Below are 18,322 nucleotides of genomic sequence, written 5' to 3'. Positions count from 1 at the left end.
GATTTGGTGTTGAAAATTTGGCTGGAGAAGTTAAGATATACCCCCCAAGACCACACAGAAAGTTGCCCCCACAACCTAGGTCTCCAGGCTCCTTGTCCAATGCTCTACCCATTTCATGTCTCTTCTGATATGGTGTTCACTGATGCCTTCATGGTGTAGTAGTTGCATATCTGGACTAGTAAACAGGGCAGTATCCCACTTCATTTCTGGAAATAAATGATCTGGATTTCCAGCAGTAGGAGAAAGTAAGAGTGGAAGAAGTTAAGATAAGCTCTGACATCAAGATAAGAGATACAAGTTAGGAACTGTTCAGTATGGATTCATCACTGCAAAGTGGACAGGTCTCCACTACAGAATAGTCCCATTTTGGGGAGGAGTTCCCTTTTGCATTGCTATCTACGTGGTTTTTGTACAATAGATCATGTATCAATTAGGATAAAAGTCTAGAAGTCCCTCAACTCCAAAATGAGTGATTCTAGCAAGATGTGCATTCAGGGTCTTTCCATCTCTTTGTCCTTCCAAGCCCCCTGACCCTCCTCCCCATGGTCCAAACTGTGGTCTTACTACCACATCCACATTCTAGCCAATAGATGAGGAAAAGCGAAAGGGGAACATCTCTCTCCTTTTAAGGGATAACTTAGGAATTGTCCTCAGCATTTTCACTGACATCCTATTGTACAAAATTTAGTCACATGACCACACTTAACTGTAGGGAAAACTGAGAAATGTAGTATTTTAGTGTCCATGGCTCAACTAAATTCTAGGGTTTTATGATAAGAAAAGAGAGAATGGATGCTAAGGGACAGTGAATCATCTCTGACACAGATTGTGAATGAAGAGAATGGGAGTGTCGCAGTGGACGTGGAAAAGGCAGTTGGGCATCTAAAGAAAAGCTGCAAGCTTGACAGTCGATGTGCTATGTCTAGGAATCAGGCAATTCAAAGCGTATTAAGGTTTGTGGTACAATATGTTTTGTGAAAGAAACCAGATTCATTGTTGCCCCCACTGGAAATTACATAAACTCTCTGGGTCTAGTCTCATTGTCTGTAAAAAGGGGATGATGTGATTCACCTCTTAGGGTTGTTGTGAGGATTAAATGTAGCAATGGTGTGCTAAGATTTTATCAATTCCAAAGTACTGTAAAAATAAAAACTATTAATATTCTAATCGTAAGGTGAGTTTGTTGCGTCTGGCAGTCAGTGAAGGAGACAGGAGCATAGCTCACCTAGCTTAAAGGTGCTTGGGCTCTGGGCTCAGTGAACTTTGGACTCAGTGAACTTACATGAACCTTGCTTCTCTCTTCTGTAGGTGTAAGTTATTCAATCAGATAATGGCCACCAGCAATGTTGAGAAAAGCCCAGGAGGCTTCTTTTAGAAAAGGTTTTGCATTTCAGAAAGAGCTAGGCAAACACAAAGTAGGGTTATTTTGCAATCAAATACAAACTTTGCCAAAAAAGGAAAGGCAGGCGTGAGATTCTTTATTCATTCTGGCTTCTACTCCTCCAAGAAAGCAATTTCTCTCATTCTGTATTTCACCATCTTGTATAAAAATATAGACCAAGAGAGATAAATGTTTGACTTGTTTTCAAACTTCTACAAGGCAACAAAACAACAAACAAATGATATTTTACTTCAATAAGAGTATATTCAGCATCTTATCTCATTGGATGCAACACTGATGTGGTGGTTATGGATATTTAAGGACAGAAATACAAAGACTTGTGGAATTATTACATCATGTTAGGGCAGAGAATGCAAGGGTTATCACAAGTCACAATATAACTAGGGATTCCATCTGGGAGGAATAATTTCAGAAAGGATGATTAAATCCTTGATTCCAGTGTTCCCAACTGCTCATTCTCTTGACCCTCAATCCTTCATGACTTCAATCCTTTATGGCATGTCACCAGCTTGTTAGCATGGGAAAAGACTGGAAACAGTAGATTTCTGGAAGGGTAACCCTCTACTTCTCAGAATATATCTGAATTACAGGTAGCATCAGTCTTTCATATCTAATAAAAAGATTTTTTTTAAAATCTACATAAGAAACTTCTACAAATCTGTCTTGGTTTTCAGTGATCATTTTTAATTTCATATATGTCAGTTTTCATGTTTACAGATGAAAGAGTAATAATCTAGTCTTCAGTATTTACGATAAATATTTTTGTATGCTTATGTACCCACCTTTTAGGACTGAAGCAAGAATTAAATCAGTCGATGTATGTAAAGTTTCCTTATTCCTGGAATAGAGAAAACATACAAGAAATGGTAACTAGTGGTAGCTGTATTAGGTATTGGTTCATAGTTGAGATCTATAATGATCTATAAAACCACATAACCATCCCTATACTTCATATATTATAATGACTTCCTAGAAGAAACGGACTCTGAAGCAGCCATCTCTGAGACCAGTGAGTTGGTTTGAGAGGCTGTTTCTGCTTCCTTGGAAAATCCTGTAAGTGGCAGGTGGGCAAGGAGTGAGAACCTGAGTCTCATATCCACCTGCTACCTCCAGACTTTTAACCACTCAACTTGACATGAAACCTGGGGACAAGTGGTGAACGAGGATGCATGGATGAAAACAAAGACCCCTGATGTAGCTCCATGTAGAATGAGTGGGACTGGGCAGGAGGAAAGACAGACACCTGGAAAAATGCAGGGATTTAGAGATATGGAGGGAAAAAGCAGGTCCGAAAGGTATATGGAGGTGGTTGGAGGTTGGTGGGTGAAAAGAAGTCAGCCTGGCTCTTACTAATTCCAGGGTCTGGGCCAGAGGGACTGCTGTTATTGTCTAAAATAGAGGGATCAGCAGTAAAAATTGCTTCTTGATCAGTTTATATTGGACATCGTAGTTTGATTTCTTTCTTTCATTCACTAGTTCATTTATTCATTCATCAAAACGCATTGTTTGAGCCTTTGCTATATGTCTGCTAGTACTATGCTAAGCTTTGAGATGCTAGAGGAATAAGAACTTGCTCCCCACCCTCAAGTAGGAGGGGGGAAGGTGACAAATAAACAATTACAGTAGAAGGTGAGTGGTGCTAAGATTGAGGTACACAAGGACACCAGGGAGGCACAGAGGAGGGGTACCTAACCAGACTGGAGGCTGGGGGTCAGAGAAATGAGGTAATGTCTCAGTTGAACTGAGTCATGAAGGATGAGCAGGGGTGAGCCAGGCAAGAGTGGGGAGAGAAGGGCATTTCATATAGAGGGAGCAGCAGGTTCAAAGGCCCAGAGACAAGAAATTGAACAGCAAAAATGTGAGCCCTGCCAAGTTCGTAAGTATGAGTAGAATACAGAGTACAAGGGGTGGAGGTGGCACGAGATGATGCTAATGGTATAAACGGGAACAAATATGCTCTTTGGAAGGGAGTTTTAAGTGGAAAGTGACATGAGCAGATTTGGGGCCGAAGATGACTCTAGCAGTGTGTGGTCTAAATTAGAGGTGCTGGCATGTCCATCAGTATTTTTTTTTTTTTTGAATCTTCAGGTGATTGTTGAATTCTTTTAAAAATTGTGTTGATCAGTTGATGAATTCTTCCTGGCAATAATGATTGTTTAATCATCTGCAGAGGACATTGTGAAGAAATTCACAGATTCCTACTCTCATGTGGTTTATAGTTCCACGGGAGAGAGAGCAGTATTTTGTAATATATGTAAGTGCTAAGTTAGTGGCACATCAGTTGGGAGTGGGAGATCAGTTCCAGGTGGTCAGGGAAGGTGTCAGGGGAAGACTTAGCCTTTGGAGAAGTGGGAGAAACTAGGAAAGCAGAGAAGACAAGAGTTTCCACATACCCAAGGCAATCATTGTAACCTGTTTCTTGAGCACATCCTCTGTGCCAGCTGCTCACACACATTATCCCAGACACTACAACCATGCAAAAGAGTTATAAGCCATCCCCATTTTTCAGGGAAGAACCGAGATTCAGAAATTTAGCATGAACACTATGACTAACAATAAGAATCAGGTTCCAGCCCCAGATTGGTTGATGCCACTACAAGATGTTGCCACTTCTCACCAATGGGACCAAGGTCCTACTCACTATGTAGCACTGAAGCCTCCAAGGACAAGCCCTTTTGCCAAAGCCCAAGGTGGAATGAATCTTCTTCAGCTGGGGCTTTCTGGACAGGACCGTTTGTGCAGAGGAAAGCCACACACAGCCATCTTCAGTCCTTGTGGTTCTCCATGTGAGTCCCTGGGCCAGCAACATATCACTCAGAAATTTGTTAGAAACAGATTCTCTGCCTTTTCCCAAATTTACTACATTAGAAACCTTGGGGGCCAAGTCCAGCTGTTAAATTTAAGAAGCTATCCTAGGGGCCTCCCCGGTGGTGCAGCGGTTCAGCGCTGGGTTGTGAAGCTGCCCGCGGCCTCTGCGCCGCCGGTTCAATCCCCGGCTGCTCCCCGGCCACCGGAGGAGGGTCCCACATGGCGCGCAGACCTCTCCTGCCGCCCGCTGCTCCCCTCAGCAGTGTACTTCGGTCCCTCTGCCTGCTCTGCTCCCTGCTCTGGCTCTGGTGAATTCTCTCACCCTCCCGTGCTTCTGACTGTACCCAGTGCATGTATAAACAAAACAAACAAACAAACAAATAAATAAAAACATGCCTCTATAAAAAATAAAAATAAAAATGTTTAAAAAAAAAAGATTAAAAAAAAAAAAAAAAAAAAAAAGAAGCTATCCTAACAATTCTATGATTCAGCTAAAAATTTGAGGATCAGATTTTGAGTCCTTTATGGGTAGACATCAAAACCTCAGTTTGCTGTTGTAGCTGGTCCCTGAGCATCTGTGATCTGCAAATATTAATAGAAAGAAAGAACTCTGGGCTTCTGGCCCAAGTAACACTATGAAACACTTGGATGTTAAGGGCAGCATTTGATGATAGGGTGATAGGGTGAATGAACCCAGTCCCCTGCCAATAATGCATAAAGTTTGGGGAAACATTTCATGGTGATTTTCTTTTTGCAAATTGTAAAACTTGGCCGATTGTAGTGAAAGCAAAACAATGTCTGTCCCAAGCAATTTTACAGGGACCTCATAATGTTACCTTCATGCAAATTGTCTGGTTGCCCCCCAAAGAACTTTTGATTACTGATGCCTTTGCTATTTGGGGATTGACAGGAGGAAGTGATTGGAGACTTGAAACCAGGCACTGAATATCAAGTGAGCGTAGCAGCTTACGGCAAGACCGGCAAAAGGCGGCTCAGCTTTCCTCAGCACTTTATCACTTTGCCCCAAGGTAAATTTGGGTTTAACTCATTTATAATAGGAAAGTGACAGGTTCTAGTCATTCTTTCTTTTGTTATATATCAGTGAGGACCTACAATGTGCCAGGCACTGTGCTAGGCTCTGGGGCTCTGGGAACTAAGTGGTGAACAAAACAGGCACAGTCCCTGCCCTTTCAGAGCTTCAGGAAGGCAGGCAAGACATAATCTAATTAATATGGAGCCAAAGATTGTGTTGGGTGCTAGCTACAGTGCTATAAGAAATGTACAAAGATTGAGGTAGGTGTGATGTAAAAATTTCCTGAGGAAGTGACTATTAAGTGGAGAGCTGATGGGAAATGGGGTCTAAGAAGGTAAGGAAGGGGAATAGGAGAAGAGATTATGGACAAGGGGAATCCAACAAAAGCTTACTAAGGTAGCTCCATGCTGGATACTCTGGGCAAAGGTGGTCAAGCAGGTCACCCCTCATAAGGAGCTCACTATAGAGGGATAAGCAAATGATCATCAGGTAGCTCTAGTTTGTGGGAAACCTGTGCAAGGGGCCTGGAGCACTCAGGAGGGAGCACTTCCTCCATCCCAGGGCTCAGGGACAGTTTCAGAAAGAATTATATTTGGTGTGAATTTTGCAAACTGCTTAGCATTTTGCTAGGAAGGAAAGACATGAAAATGTTTCCAGTAGGAGCCATAGTATAAACAGGCTGGGAGATGTGAATGTCTGGATATGAAAGTAGTCACAGCAGGTACCTTGAGGTGATGGGTTTATGGTGATCCCTACATCTTCACACCTGAGAGCGTAGCCCACACGTCCTCCCTTTGGTGTGTGTACTGATGATCGGGGGAACACACACACAAGAATAGAAAGTGGCATTTACTCTTCCCTGTTGGTAAATATCAATTCCAACATGCAAACAGTGATGAAAAGTTGTTAGGGAGTATGAGGATGATTATAGATTTTAAATGGTACACAACATTATGGGTTCTTGGGTCAATGATGTGGATGTTACTCAGCTGCATTCCCAGCCAAGGCTGCTGAGAGGAGAGGACAGATCAGCTCTCGTCAACTCAGACCTCCTATGATGAATCCAGTTGGGGTTTATTTGGTTTGGATTTTGAGGTTGTTCTCAACAGAGCTGTTTAGCTTGTAGGAAACTCATTTGTTTTGTCGTTTTTTTAGTTTTCATATTAAACCTCTTCAGCAATAAAAACCGCCAGTCAACTCCAGTTGTGTTTACTCTCCCATCTAGATTCTTGCCTGCCTCCAACAGCACCCCAGCAGCCCCACGTCACTGTGGTTTCTGAGTCTGAGGTGGCCCTGTCTTGGAAACCCGGAGAGAGTGAAGGAAGCTCCCCTATTCAGTATTATTCTGTGGAATTCATCAGGTAAGATTGGGTGTCACATTTAAAAGCCAAATGTGTGACCCTCGAGTATTCCAAGCATGGGGCATGCCCAGAGGGAGCTCGCTATCGTGCATGTGTATTTAAGAGAGGACAAGAGTGTTGAGACCTGCATTTATACACTGTCCTCAGACTGGTATCTGTCTCCATTACACTGGGGTGATGGGTCATCTGGTAAATCTGTCCCCACGTGCCTACCTCTTCCCCAATCTCCCTCCATAGTCGGACTGTCTTATTCTCTGAAACTTCTTGAGGTACCATTGCCAACATGTCTGCTGCATTTCAAGTTTGAAACTTGCCTCTGTTGCTTTGAAACATTGTGTTTGAAGTAAATATTTGATGGTGACCTTTCTCAAGGGAGGGGGATTTTAAAAAAAGCCTTTAAAAGCAAGTACAATTCATTGTTTCCTTCACATCCGTATTGCTGTGGGGCAAATTTCTTGGTTTGGTTTCAGCCTTTTTGTCTCATCTACCTCGCTGGTTCTTGTATTCAGCTTATCAGAGGGTAGAAGAGTGGTTAGGAGTTCTTTTAAGAATTTACAAATGAAAACACATGATTCTCAATGCCACTACATAATTTTAAGCAAAAAAAACATAATAATAATTATAATTCTTTTGCTGTAGCTCAAGTTGCAGTTGAATTTTGAATTGAAGCACCTTGCTCACAAAAACAATGAATGTTTGTGGAGTGGATGCGCTCTACATTACAGGAGATGGGGTGTCTGAGGCCTGCCACTTCATGCATTCATAAAAAGGCTAGCTCAGCATGTCATTCCTGAGGCTCTCTGAAGACAGGACAAAAGATTCTGCCAAGGTTTGATGAGCCATCTCTGCCTCTGCTTCCTGACTTGCCAGTGGATTCTTTGGTAGTGAAAATAGACATTTGTGTTCAGAGAAGTACTGCACTAAGACTCCTTAATACTCAAATACAGAGGTTGTTTTGAGCAGGACTTGAATTGTAAGTGGCAAAAGCTTGAAAGAAGATGAGGCAGTGATGTATTAATTCCTTTGACTATAAACTCTGGTGGCAAGTTCAAGGAGGACTAGATCTATGTCTCAAGAGCTGTCTGAATCCTTCCTAACTCTACTCTGGCAAGATGGCCAGCAAGCCTTCAAGACTTGTATGTAGTCTATTAACATGGCTTCCTCCTGGACAAAAGTGGCTGTATCTCAATGGTCCCGGCAGAGTCTCACTCTTCACTCTAATTGTCCAGGCTAGAGTCCCTTTCCATTCTCTGACCAAATCACATGGTCTGGGAGGAGAATACACAATTAATCCAGCAATTCTTTAATGGAGAGGTGACACAAGGTCCCAGAGGCCTCGGCTACAATGACTACAGTGTCCTCATCTGTAAAACATGGGCGATAGTTCCTCCTAACTTCAAAGTGTGTGGGTGGGAAGGATCATCTAGACTCAAAGTACATGAATTGGAAGCTCAAGAGTGTTAATTCCTCACAAGAAAATGGTGCAATTAATGGAAAAGGAAGAAGTAGGTGTGGGGGTAAAAATTAAGTGCCCACTGCTAAGTTCCATATCAGAATCTTTCTGCCACCGGATAGATTTGGTAGGTAAACCTTCGAGGGTGCCTGACATAGAAAAATCCTGGTTCTAATAATAGTTAAAAGTGCACCACTAGAAGGTCCTAAAACTAAAGCATTTTCATCTATAAAGCAAGGAGTGAAATTTAATATTTTAATTTTTCTTGTCTCACATCAGCAAAGCAAAATATGATACTTTAAAAAATTTTAGAAACTGCAAAGTTTTTCATAGCAGCCTATCCCTCAGCAAAGATGATCATTGTTTATTATTAATTTTGGGTTAAAGCATTTGGTTTTTGAATTGTTTTAAGTCTGACAATTGGTAAAAGGTAGAAATTGCAGTTTCTTATCCTGTGTGTATGACTGAAAGCAAAAGATCAAGAGTTTCATGGGATTTAGAAGCAGAATGACTGGGAGAGGTGAACATGTGCAGGTCTCTTACCCTCCTGAAGCCTCAAAAGCTCTCACAGTTACAGAGTCATGGAACTTGCTTATAGACAAAGGGGGTTTCTATAGAGGCTTCATTCCATGAGATTCTTCTGAAGTGTAGAATTTCTCTCAAATTTGCCTATCAGAAATACAGGACCCATTCACCCACTGGCTTCTGTCCTTTGTTGTTTGGTGGTTTCCTCCAAGGGCATAAATTCTTACACTTCCAGGCTCTGCTGGCATATGAATAAAGGGGCGGGTTCTGGGATAGAGGGGGGTGACATGAACACAGCATGTCACAGTGCTTGAGTTTGGATGCTGGCCATACGAGGCAAGTCTGAATTCACATGAAACTCTCCACATCACAGCTGCTTCTGAAATCAGAACTGGGACAAGGAGAGGTGACACAAGGTCCCAGAGGCCTCAGCTACAATGACTACAGTGTCCTCATCTGTAAAACATGGGCGATAGTTCCTCCTAACTTCAAAGTGTGTGGGTGGGAGGATCAAGTAGAAATCACTTGAAAAAGAGCTTTGTAGGCATAAAAAAGTATAAGGTATATATGGGTGTTATGTTCCTACATTTATATTATTAATTATAATTCCTCTCCAACAAAAATTTAAACATTCAGAACTGGCCCTTAGACTTCACTCTTAGCTGAAATTCTTATATATAAATATTTTCAAATTATACACCAACCTAACAAATTGTTAACTATTTTTTTATCTGTTTATCTTGACAATACACCTTGGAAAACTAGTTTCAAAATGAGACCTCTTAATTCTTAATCACTTCTTAGTTTTTTGGTTAAGATCAAGTGTAGTATCTGTTCTTATTGAGAACCCTTAGACAGCTCAGAGTTCCAGAACATGGTAGGATGAAGGACGCCAGCCTGTACTAGCAATTCTGCCTCTGCGATCTCTTTCAGTTCATGTAATTTTGATCAAATTGTTTTATTTCAGAACCTCCATTTCCTCATCTCTACCATCAAATTGGTGTGACCCTCACTGTAAACTTGATGCTCATGGTCTTCATAAAGTATTTATACAGAGTAGACATTCAGTGTGTTTTTATTTCTTTTTCCCCTTTTTACAAAGAAAGTGGTTGCAACTCAATTGTTTTAGTTGCTTTGTCCTGATAAAATAATTGCTGGGGGACAGGATTAAGACTTCTGGCACAGCACCCTTTCTATGAAGCCCCACAGTGCTTTCCTGTCTGTAATCTACCTTTAGAGATGGAAGCATGAACTCGGCCTGTCCAGAGTCCAGTTGGCTGAGCAAATGGGAAGCCTCACCTCAGGCTGCTGTTTGCTGACTTTCCAGAAAGAAAGATTTCACAGCTTGCTATGGCATTTAATGTCTGGCTGCAAAAAAATCCCCTATTCATTGGTAAACATCTCAGAGTATATCCTATTATAGGGTATATCTGAGGATATGTGCTGAGAGAGAGCTGTCCTGGGCTCTAAATCATAAGCTACTATTAGTGTGGAAGGCTTTGGGGACTGTCAGTTATTCTACTTTCCTCAGAGAGGTCTGTTTAATGTTCAGCATTGAATTCCAGACTCCTGTGCATGGAAACACCTATCACAAGCACTCTGGGTGAGCCTTTCTCAGGGCAGGGTAGGAAGTTGTAGAAATTAAGTTTTCACCATAGTTTTCACCAAATTAAGATTTCAAACATCATAATGTGAATTCTTGCTAAGTTCTGTCACTGGAAGATTAGGCTTTAGTCATAGCTAGTCAAGACTGCTTTGCTTCATGCTTATATGCCAATTGTTCTTTTTATTCAGTGAAAATGATTTCAGAGGCATTATTAGGAAATTGTTCTAAAAGGATTTTTTAAAATTCAGTTATTTATTACTGCTGAGATTTCATAGAAATGTACTTGTGACTGTTAATTTTAATTTTTAATATTTTTTCTATATTTATTCATTTATGTAAAGGAATATTTAACTGGTTAGTAGAAGATTAACTTGAAGAAATGGTAACACCAGAATAGGGTATATTTATTATTTGATGCTTTCTTGAGTCATGAACTTAGGACTGAGCAAATTTTGTTCCTTATTCAGCTTCTATGTCCTCCCAAATGGAAGACGCTCCAAGGCAGGGGTGGGAGTGGGGTGAAGCAGCTCTCAGAAACTGTATAAGAGAGGAGATTTGTAGGAAAGTCTTGAAAGGGCAAATTCTAAGTAAGACTGCAGACTGCAACAAGTTTTACAAAATGTTGTTACAACTTATACCTGCTTTTTTAAGACAGAAAAGTCATGCATGCATTTGAAGTGAAAGAGAACATTTCTTTTCTGAAGCGCTACTAAAAATTTCTTTGGGCAGCAATGCTTAATGTTTAGTAAAATAATAACCAAGCACAAATATAGCTACCTATATTTTAGAATATCAGAGCTATAAATAGCTGAGAAACCTTCCTTTTTCTGCCTAAGAATTTCCCTAGGGTAAGTGCTTTTCTCATAAGTAAAAAATATGCACTACACTGGCAATGAAAACCAAAGACTTGGAAGAATATTCTTCACCTCTGATGTTCCAGTTGGGTACATGGTCCACCTATGCTACTTATCAGATTGGTTAAAGGTGAGAAATAGTTTTCATTTAACTTACTTGTCATTTTTTGAGAAGTATGATCACATTGGTTAAAATATCTTCAGAGCCCTTGCATTGCCAATTGCTGGAAAGGATAGAGGAAAGCTGTTTCAATAACTATTTGTAATAGAAAGTCCTCCACTGGCGTATTTTGGGTAGATGTAAGAATTCATACACTGTGTATATTTTCACAGGTCAAGAAATGTTGATCTATATACCTCAATGCAGTTCAGATATACTAGAGTAAATGACAAAGAACGATGCTTCCCTTTCTCCTTCTCACATCTTTCTGCCTAAATAATTCCCTGGCCCCTTATAAATGGCTTCTGTAATAAGGCACAAATTCATCTCCACAGAGGGCTGCTTCTAAAATGATTGCAATGCTTACCCATTGGTTTCACTTGAGAATCTCAAGGTCATGTACACCTGGGTGGGTTTTTAAAATTATTTCACAAATTGATATTTTTGTTAAAAGTCATCTCGCTTTCCATCTCATTCTAAATCCTTCCTTAATCTACACATAACAAATAAACATAATTAGTTTCCTCGCAGAAAGTGACCGTGCAAAGGCTGTCACTGAAGTGAAGATCCAGTCTGGGGTTCAGAACGGAAGCTGAACGGATTATGGATTTTCCTTGCATATTTTTAAGGGATGATGTGATTTAACTCATGGTTAAGGTCAAAGACTGTGAAAGTGAAAGATGTTTCTCATTCAGACTGGAGACTTACAGTCTGATTCTTGGTATCATTTCTCAGGTTTAAGTTGGTCCAAATGTGGAATCAGAAGACAAACTCTGAGCTGACCTCTAATCCTGGGGACAAATGGCTTGATTTCAAATCTCAGCTTCCTTACATATAAAATAAAACTGGACCATTTGACCTCTAAAACCCAGTGACTCTGATTTTTGAATCCTCATGACAGAGGTGAGACAGGATAAGTTGGGGTTAATGCACAGGCTCTGGAGCCAGACTACTTGGTCCAGCCTCCCCCACTACTGTTAAACTGTATCATCATAGGTAGATTATTCAACAGACAGGAGTGGGGATAACAATTTCCTAACTCATAGAGTTGCTGTGAGAATAAATAGCAGATGCACAGGAAATGAGCAGAACTGTACCTGGCATCCTGTAAGTATTTCAGTCCATGTAAAACCTTCCTGGTATGGCTTTGTGATAGGTCTTCTCTCCTTTGTTATATAAAGCCATATTCTTCCTGGTTTGAAGTCTTTGTGTTTGCTGTTCTTTGCCAGGGTAACTCTTCTACCCCTTTACCTAGCAAACTCTTCTTCATCCTTCAGGACCCCTGCTTAAATATCACTTCCTCAAGGAAGCCTTCCCTGAGAACCCATATACCTTCCCAGACTGGGTTCAGTATACCTGCAACATTTATTTGGCATACTCAGCACACTTGATGTTCACTACTTGTTTAAGGTCTGTCTTCCTTGATGAGGGCAACCTCTGACTTGCTCCCCTCTGTGGAATACATCATCTCTCAAGGAGTAAACTAAACATAGGACAAAGGGGTGCTGTGAACATTGGGGTACAGGCTGCCATGGGATTAATCTAGAGAAAACCAGCAATCAGGTAGAACCTTGCTCTGAGCTTTCCTTTCCTCAGCTGTCAGAAGATACCAGTGGCTGCCTGGGAAGAGTTGTGAGGATGAAGTGCTGTGTAGCACTTACGAGGGAGGCTTGGCCATGATTTCTTGTTAAATGCTTGTTCTTCCCTTTCCCTGGGCCACATGGAAATGAAAATGTAGTGGCGCACGAGCCACAGAGGGGTCAATGAAATCTTAACCACTAATCTCAGAGGCCACCACAGTAACCGATACCCAACCTCGCCAACTGCAGAAAATAACAGACAAACCCTCCCAGGGCTCCCCACACACACCTCCCTCCCTTCCCCTGACCCAAAGTTATCAATTGCTTTCCTTTTTTTTTAATCAGAAAATGAATACTGGCATGTGGTAGGGCCTCAAGTAGTAACTAAACATTTAAGGCTAAGATAAAAGTCCCACTGTGATTTTATTTCATAGCGAATGCTAACTTGTGCTTTGGAGCTACTCACAATAAGTAAGTGAACTGCCAACTTTCTTCACAGCTTTTTAAAAGAATTTATAGCAATAGTTGGGTAAATGACTGCAATACTTCGCAATGATATAACCTTGTGTTGGTTTTTATAACCCCCAAAGTATAGAACTTAAAATATTTAAAGAAGTGTTCTTATACAATTAGTATAAGTATTAGGGGGAGTGGAAAATGCCAAAAAAAAAAAAATCACCTCCCTTCTTCCAAGAGAGTGTTTAGGAAGTTGTGCTATTTAAGCATAAGTCTTCCTACCAATATTAATAGAATTAGAAAAAGCAAGAATGGACTTGCTTGGACTTACTTTGTTAGTATGAGTTTCATACTAACAAGTTGTGCTTCACAAACTCCTTTTTCTTACCTTTAGTTTCCATATTGGCCCCAGAAATCATGATAACCATCAGACTTCCCCATTCAGGCTCAAATGGAAGGGCGCTGCTGAATCTTTTTTTTTTTTTTAACAGATGTCTGACCTACAGTTCTACAAATTGATTCTCATAAAGCTTCAAAACCTCCTACCGGGAGCATTTCTGATGTAATCCCTGGTCAGATTGATGGGAGTTGACATAAATTAAATTCTTGCATAACAGCATTGCGAGCCATTTGTAAACTCTAAATGAAAGTGGACTCTCCTGTTGCCCTGCCTGGGACAACTTCCCAGCTGAGCTTATTATTACCCCATCCTATTCATCTGTTTGTCATTTGGTTGGGTTGAACCAATTCATAAATAACAAAAAAAAGGCTGAAAGCTGGAGGTCAAATAACACATCTTAAAACAAAACAAAACAAAACTGTGACTACTTAGTGGTTTTGGACTTTCCTTTGCAATTTATTTTAGTATAGAGCAAATCCTGCATAAAACCAGTCTATAAAATTGACAGAGTCAGAGACATGAGGTTTTTTTCTCACCCCTGCCACTTATCACCCTGGATCTAGAGGATTGTGTCTATTTTCTTAGGGCAGAGTGTTTAATCTGCAGCCTGTAAATCCCCAGAGGACCATGGATAGAATCCATGGGGTCATTGGACATTTGTTGGAGAGAAGTGACATTCTTACTTTTACCAACTAAAATTTAATGTTTCTTCAGGTAGGAATATAGTCAACAAACAGAAGTGGTATGAGCAATTTCTGTGACTTTATCACCAATAGAATCACAGCTATATTGTTGTCTGACTATAATTGTTGCATATATTTCAGAATGCCAGTTATGCTGATCACTACTTTGAAATTATTATAGTTAGTAATCCATTGCTAGGGATTGTTATTTAATGTATTTATAAAGAAACACATATCTTAATATCATAATTTTTATTGTTTGATAATTGTTTTTAATATAATTGGTTTCTCTTGTGATCCTGTTACTATCCGTTTTATTCGATGTATTTGAAAATCTAATTCTAAGAAGGCATTCACAGGCTTCCTCAAGCTGTTGAAATGGCACAGAATTAAAGTCTGTTGTCTTAGACTTGGGGTTGGCAAACTTTTAAAAACAGGGTTAGATAATGAATATTTTGTGCTCTGCCAGCTATATTGTCTGTGTCTCGACTGTTTAACTCTGCCCTTGTGGCTGAAAAGCAGCCGTAGACAATATCTAAATGAATGTATGTATTGAGTATCTTCTATGTGCAGAACATGTATAAAAGATTTAAGGGTGAATCAGCTGTGACCTCTGCTTGCACTGTCCAGTAGGGAAAGCAACTGAGCACAGTCCAGAGTGCTGAGTGTTACAGGCAGGTGTGAGGAACAGGGTTCTAGAAAAACACAGACTTGACATTTGACCCAGTTTTGAAGGAGTTGGGGAAAGCTTCTTAAGGAGCTAAGAAGGACACAACCATAATAACCAAGCAAAAGGGGAGGGAGAATGCAGCATGAAAAGGCTCAGGGTAGAAGAAGCTACTAAAGTGATGGCTTAGAGGCAAGAGAAGATGTTCCTGGGATTGCCTGGAAAGTCTGGAGTGCTCTGTAGCAAGAGCTTAGCCTGGAGGGATAAGCAAGGTTCTGAACAAGAAAGACTTTATGAGGAAATCCATATTTGTCCTGAAGGGAATAAGAAACTGTGGAGTCTTAAACAGGAAAAGGAACAATACTATTTGCATTTTTGAAAGATCATGGAGACATTCCACAAAACAGAGATGAATAAACTGATAGCAATGTTTTTCAGTCAATCCGCCTGTTCTGTTCCCCACTCTGTCTTTGGTGAATCCTCTCACCCCCCACACTTCTGGCCTGTACCCCAGTTCTTGTAAGCATAAATAAATCTTAAAAACAAAAACTGATAGGCATGCTTAAAGAGCTCACGGCCTGGTGGGGAAGACAAAAATATAAAATTACATTAGAAATTGGTGTTCTCAGGGGCCTCACCTGGTGGCGTAGGTGGTTGAGTGCCGTGCTGTGAAGCTGTCTGCAGCCTCTGCAGTACTGGTTAGATCCCGGCCGGCAGGCGAGGGTCCCACATGGCACAGCAGACCTCTCCTGCCTCGCCCGCTGCTCCCCTCCCTCAGCAGTGTATTTCTTCAGTTTGCCTGTTCTGTTGCCTGCTCTGTCTCTGGTGAATCCTCTCACTCTCCCACACATCTGGCCTGTACCCCAGTTCTTGTATAAAATAAGTAAATCTTTAAAAAAAAAGAAATTGGTATCCTCAGTGTAATAGTAGAACCACAATAAGGTATGGGAGTGTTCAGAGGACATGCTAATTAATTCTGTTTCTGGGATGTTGCTTTGAAGGTATAACATGAAGGAAAATATTTAGGAAAGGAGTCTCCAAATAATCCAAGAGTCCTCCAGAAAATGTTCAGTTGTGGAATGATCAATCTGGTAGGGAGGAAAGGAGGCTTCCCATATCTCTGGCTGTACTATAATTAGGTTTTTGGTCCACACTCCCCCCCAGGCCAGCAGAGTGGCCTCCACTTTCAAGGCCATTCTGGATGCTTGGCTGTATCCCCTAGAGGACAGTTTTCTGCTCCAACAAATTCCACTTTCAAAACTATTTTCCTAGCAGGATTTAACCATTCTTAGCTCAGTTTCTTAGCTAATATGGGTAACATGCTTGAGTTTCATTTCTTACCTCAGCTCCAACTTGAGGGAGGGTTCTGAAACTATGGGTGGTTTCTCATTAGAAGGTCTTGAAATCAGTTAAGGGGGTCCTGACTAATACTTTTTCCAAAGTGAAAGAGAACAGAAAAGAAAACAGGGTATCACACACAGTAAAAGTAAGAGATATTTTGTGACATTTGTGCTTCTATTTTGTGTGTGTGTGTGTGTGCGTGTGTGCAGATGAGTGGTGTGTACTGGATCACAATGTTAAATGTAAAATTTACTGTGACTCATTCAAAAATACTGAAAACCAGTGCTCTACAGCATATTTGGAGTTTAACAGGCTTCATTTGCCACTTTATGGAATTTTAGAATTGAAAGCACCATCTGAGATTTTCTAGAAGTAAAACTTCTAGTTTAGTGCTTTTCAAATTATGGTCACAACACTTTAGAGGGTAGTAAGATCAATTTAGTAGGTTCTTACCAGCATTAAAATAAAAGGGAAAAAGAGAAAGAAAGGAAAATAGTGAAGTGAATAACATAGTAAAGGTAAATAATTTTTCTTGCAACATTTCTTTTACCTTAGTTCTCACATATTTCACTCATGAATTATATGAATCTTGACTATATTTTAGATATTAGCATCTTATCAGATATGTTTTGTAAATATTTCTTCCATTTCATGGATTGCTTTTTCATTGTGTTGATTGTTTCCTGCACTGTGCAGAAGCTTTTTACTTTAACCTGTCTTTCTTGTTTTATTTGCTTTTGTTGCCTATACTTTCAATGTCAAATCCAAAAAAAATCATTGTCAGGACCAATATCAAGTAGTTTTTCCCTTACACTTCATTAAGGTGTTTTATAGTTTGCAAGTCTGATCTATTTTGAGGTTTTTTTGTTTGCTTGTTTTTTTGGTCTGTGTGTGTGTGTGTGTGTGTGTGTGTATGGGTGTGTGTATGTGTGTGGCTAAGCTAGAAATTCAATTTAACTTTTATGCCTGTGGATATCCAGTTTCACAGCATCACTTATAGAAAAGACTACACTTTCCTCATTGTGAGTTCTTTGTGCCCCTGTTAAAGATTAGTTGACCATATATAAACACACAGACCAATGGAATCTAACTTGCTCATCTTTTTTTAAAAAAAAAATTGATTTATTTGTGCATACAAAAGCTGGGTGCAAGCCAGAGATATGGTGGGTGGGAGGATTCATCAGAGACAGAGCGGAGAGCAGAACAGGCAGATGTACTGAAATACACTGCTGAGGGGAGCAGCAGGTGAAACAGGAGAGGTCTGCTGTGCCATGTGGGTCACCTCCCTGGCCAGGGATCAACCTTGTGCTGCAGTGGCTGCGAATAGCTTCATAGTGCTGCATCTTAACCCCTTGGGTCACCAGAGAGGTCCTTAACTTGTTCATCTTTTTAAAGATTGTTTTGGCTACTCAAAGTCTTTTGTACTTTCATACAAATTATAGGGTTAGTTGTTCTATTTTTATGAAAAATGACAACTAAATTTTCATAGGGATTGCAGTTAGTATATGGGTTGTTTTGGGTAGTGTGGATATAGGAATTCTTCTCACCATGAACATAGAATATCTTTCCATTTATTTGTGTTTTCTTCAATTTATTTCATTAATGTCTTGAAGCTTTCTGTTTTAGATCTTTCACCTCAGTTAAATTTATTCTGAAATATCTTGTTTTTGATTTTTGTATTTTATTGGTTTTTTGGTATGTAAATGGGATTATTTCCTTAATTTCTTTTCTTAAGTTATTCTTAGTATATAGCAACACGACTGATTTTTGTATGTTAATTTTGTATCATTCAACTTTACTGAATTCATTTATTAGTTCTGAAAGTTTTGGGTGGAGCGTCTAAGGTTTTCTATACATGATATGTCCTCTGCAAGCAGTGACAGCTTAACTTTCTCCTTTCCAATTTGTGTCTTTTATTTTTTTTTCTTTCCTAATTGTTCTGGCTAGTACCATGTTGCATAGATGTGCTGTAAGTGGGGACCCTTTTCACCCT

General features: G+C 40.1%; 1 protein-coding gene and 1 long non-coding RNA gene across 3 annotated transcripts in view; one reads left to right on the top strand and one right to left on the bottom strand.

The window, feature by feature from the left end:
• The window catches only part of EGFLAM (EGF like, fibronectin type III and laminin G domains), a 147,773-nt gene that overhangs the window by 54,396 nt on the left and 75,055 nt on the right, over positions 1-18,322 (top strand). Inside the window, exons 5-6 of the mRNA XM_037530083.2 lie at positions 5,121-5,238; positions 6,469-6,604. Of these exons, the coding sequence (XP_037385980.1) occupies positions 5,121-5,238; positions 6,469-6,604 (254 nt within the window). The remainder of the gene's footprint in view (positions 1-5,120; positions 5,239-6,468; positions 6,605-18,322) is intronic.
• Positions 549-16,029, bottom strand: LOC119260941 (uncharacterized). Of its 2 annotated transcripts, XR_005128860.2 has the most exons (5): positions 15,627-16,029; positions 11,200-11,266; positions 4,044-4,196; positions 2,185-2,240; positions 549-1,539 (listed from the first exon to the last, which is right to left on the bottom strand). It is a non-coding gene; the product is annotated as an uncharacterized LOC119260941 (long non-coding RNA). The 2 variants fall into 2 exon arrangements; XR_005128861.2 differs by lacking the exon at positions 11,200-11,266.

Source organism: Talpa occidentalis, unplaced genomic scaffold, assembly GCF_014898055.3.
Source record: "Talpa occidentalis isolate TD23 unplaced genomic scaffold, MPIMG_talOcc4v2.1 talOcc4.6, whole genome shotgun sequence".
Taxonomy (NCBI): domain Eukaryota; kingdom Metazoa; phylum Chordata; class Mammalia; order Eulipotyphla; family Talpidae; genus Talpa; species Talpa occidentalis.
The sequence above is the reverse complement of the archived record's forward strand: the minus strand, read 5'-3'. Positions and strand labels throughout refer to the sequence as shown.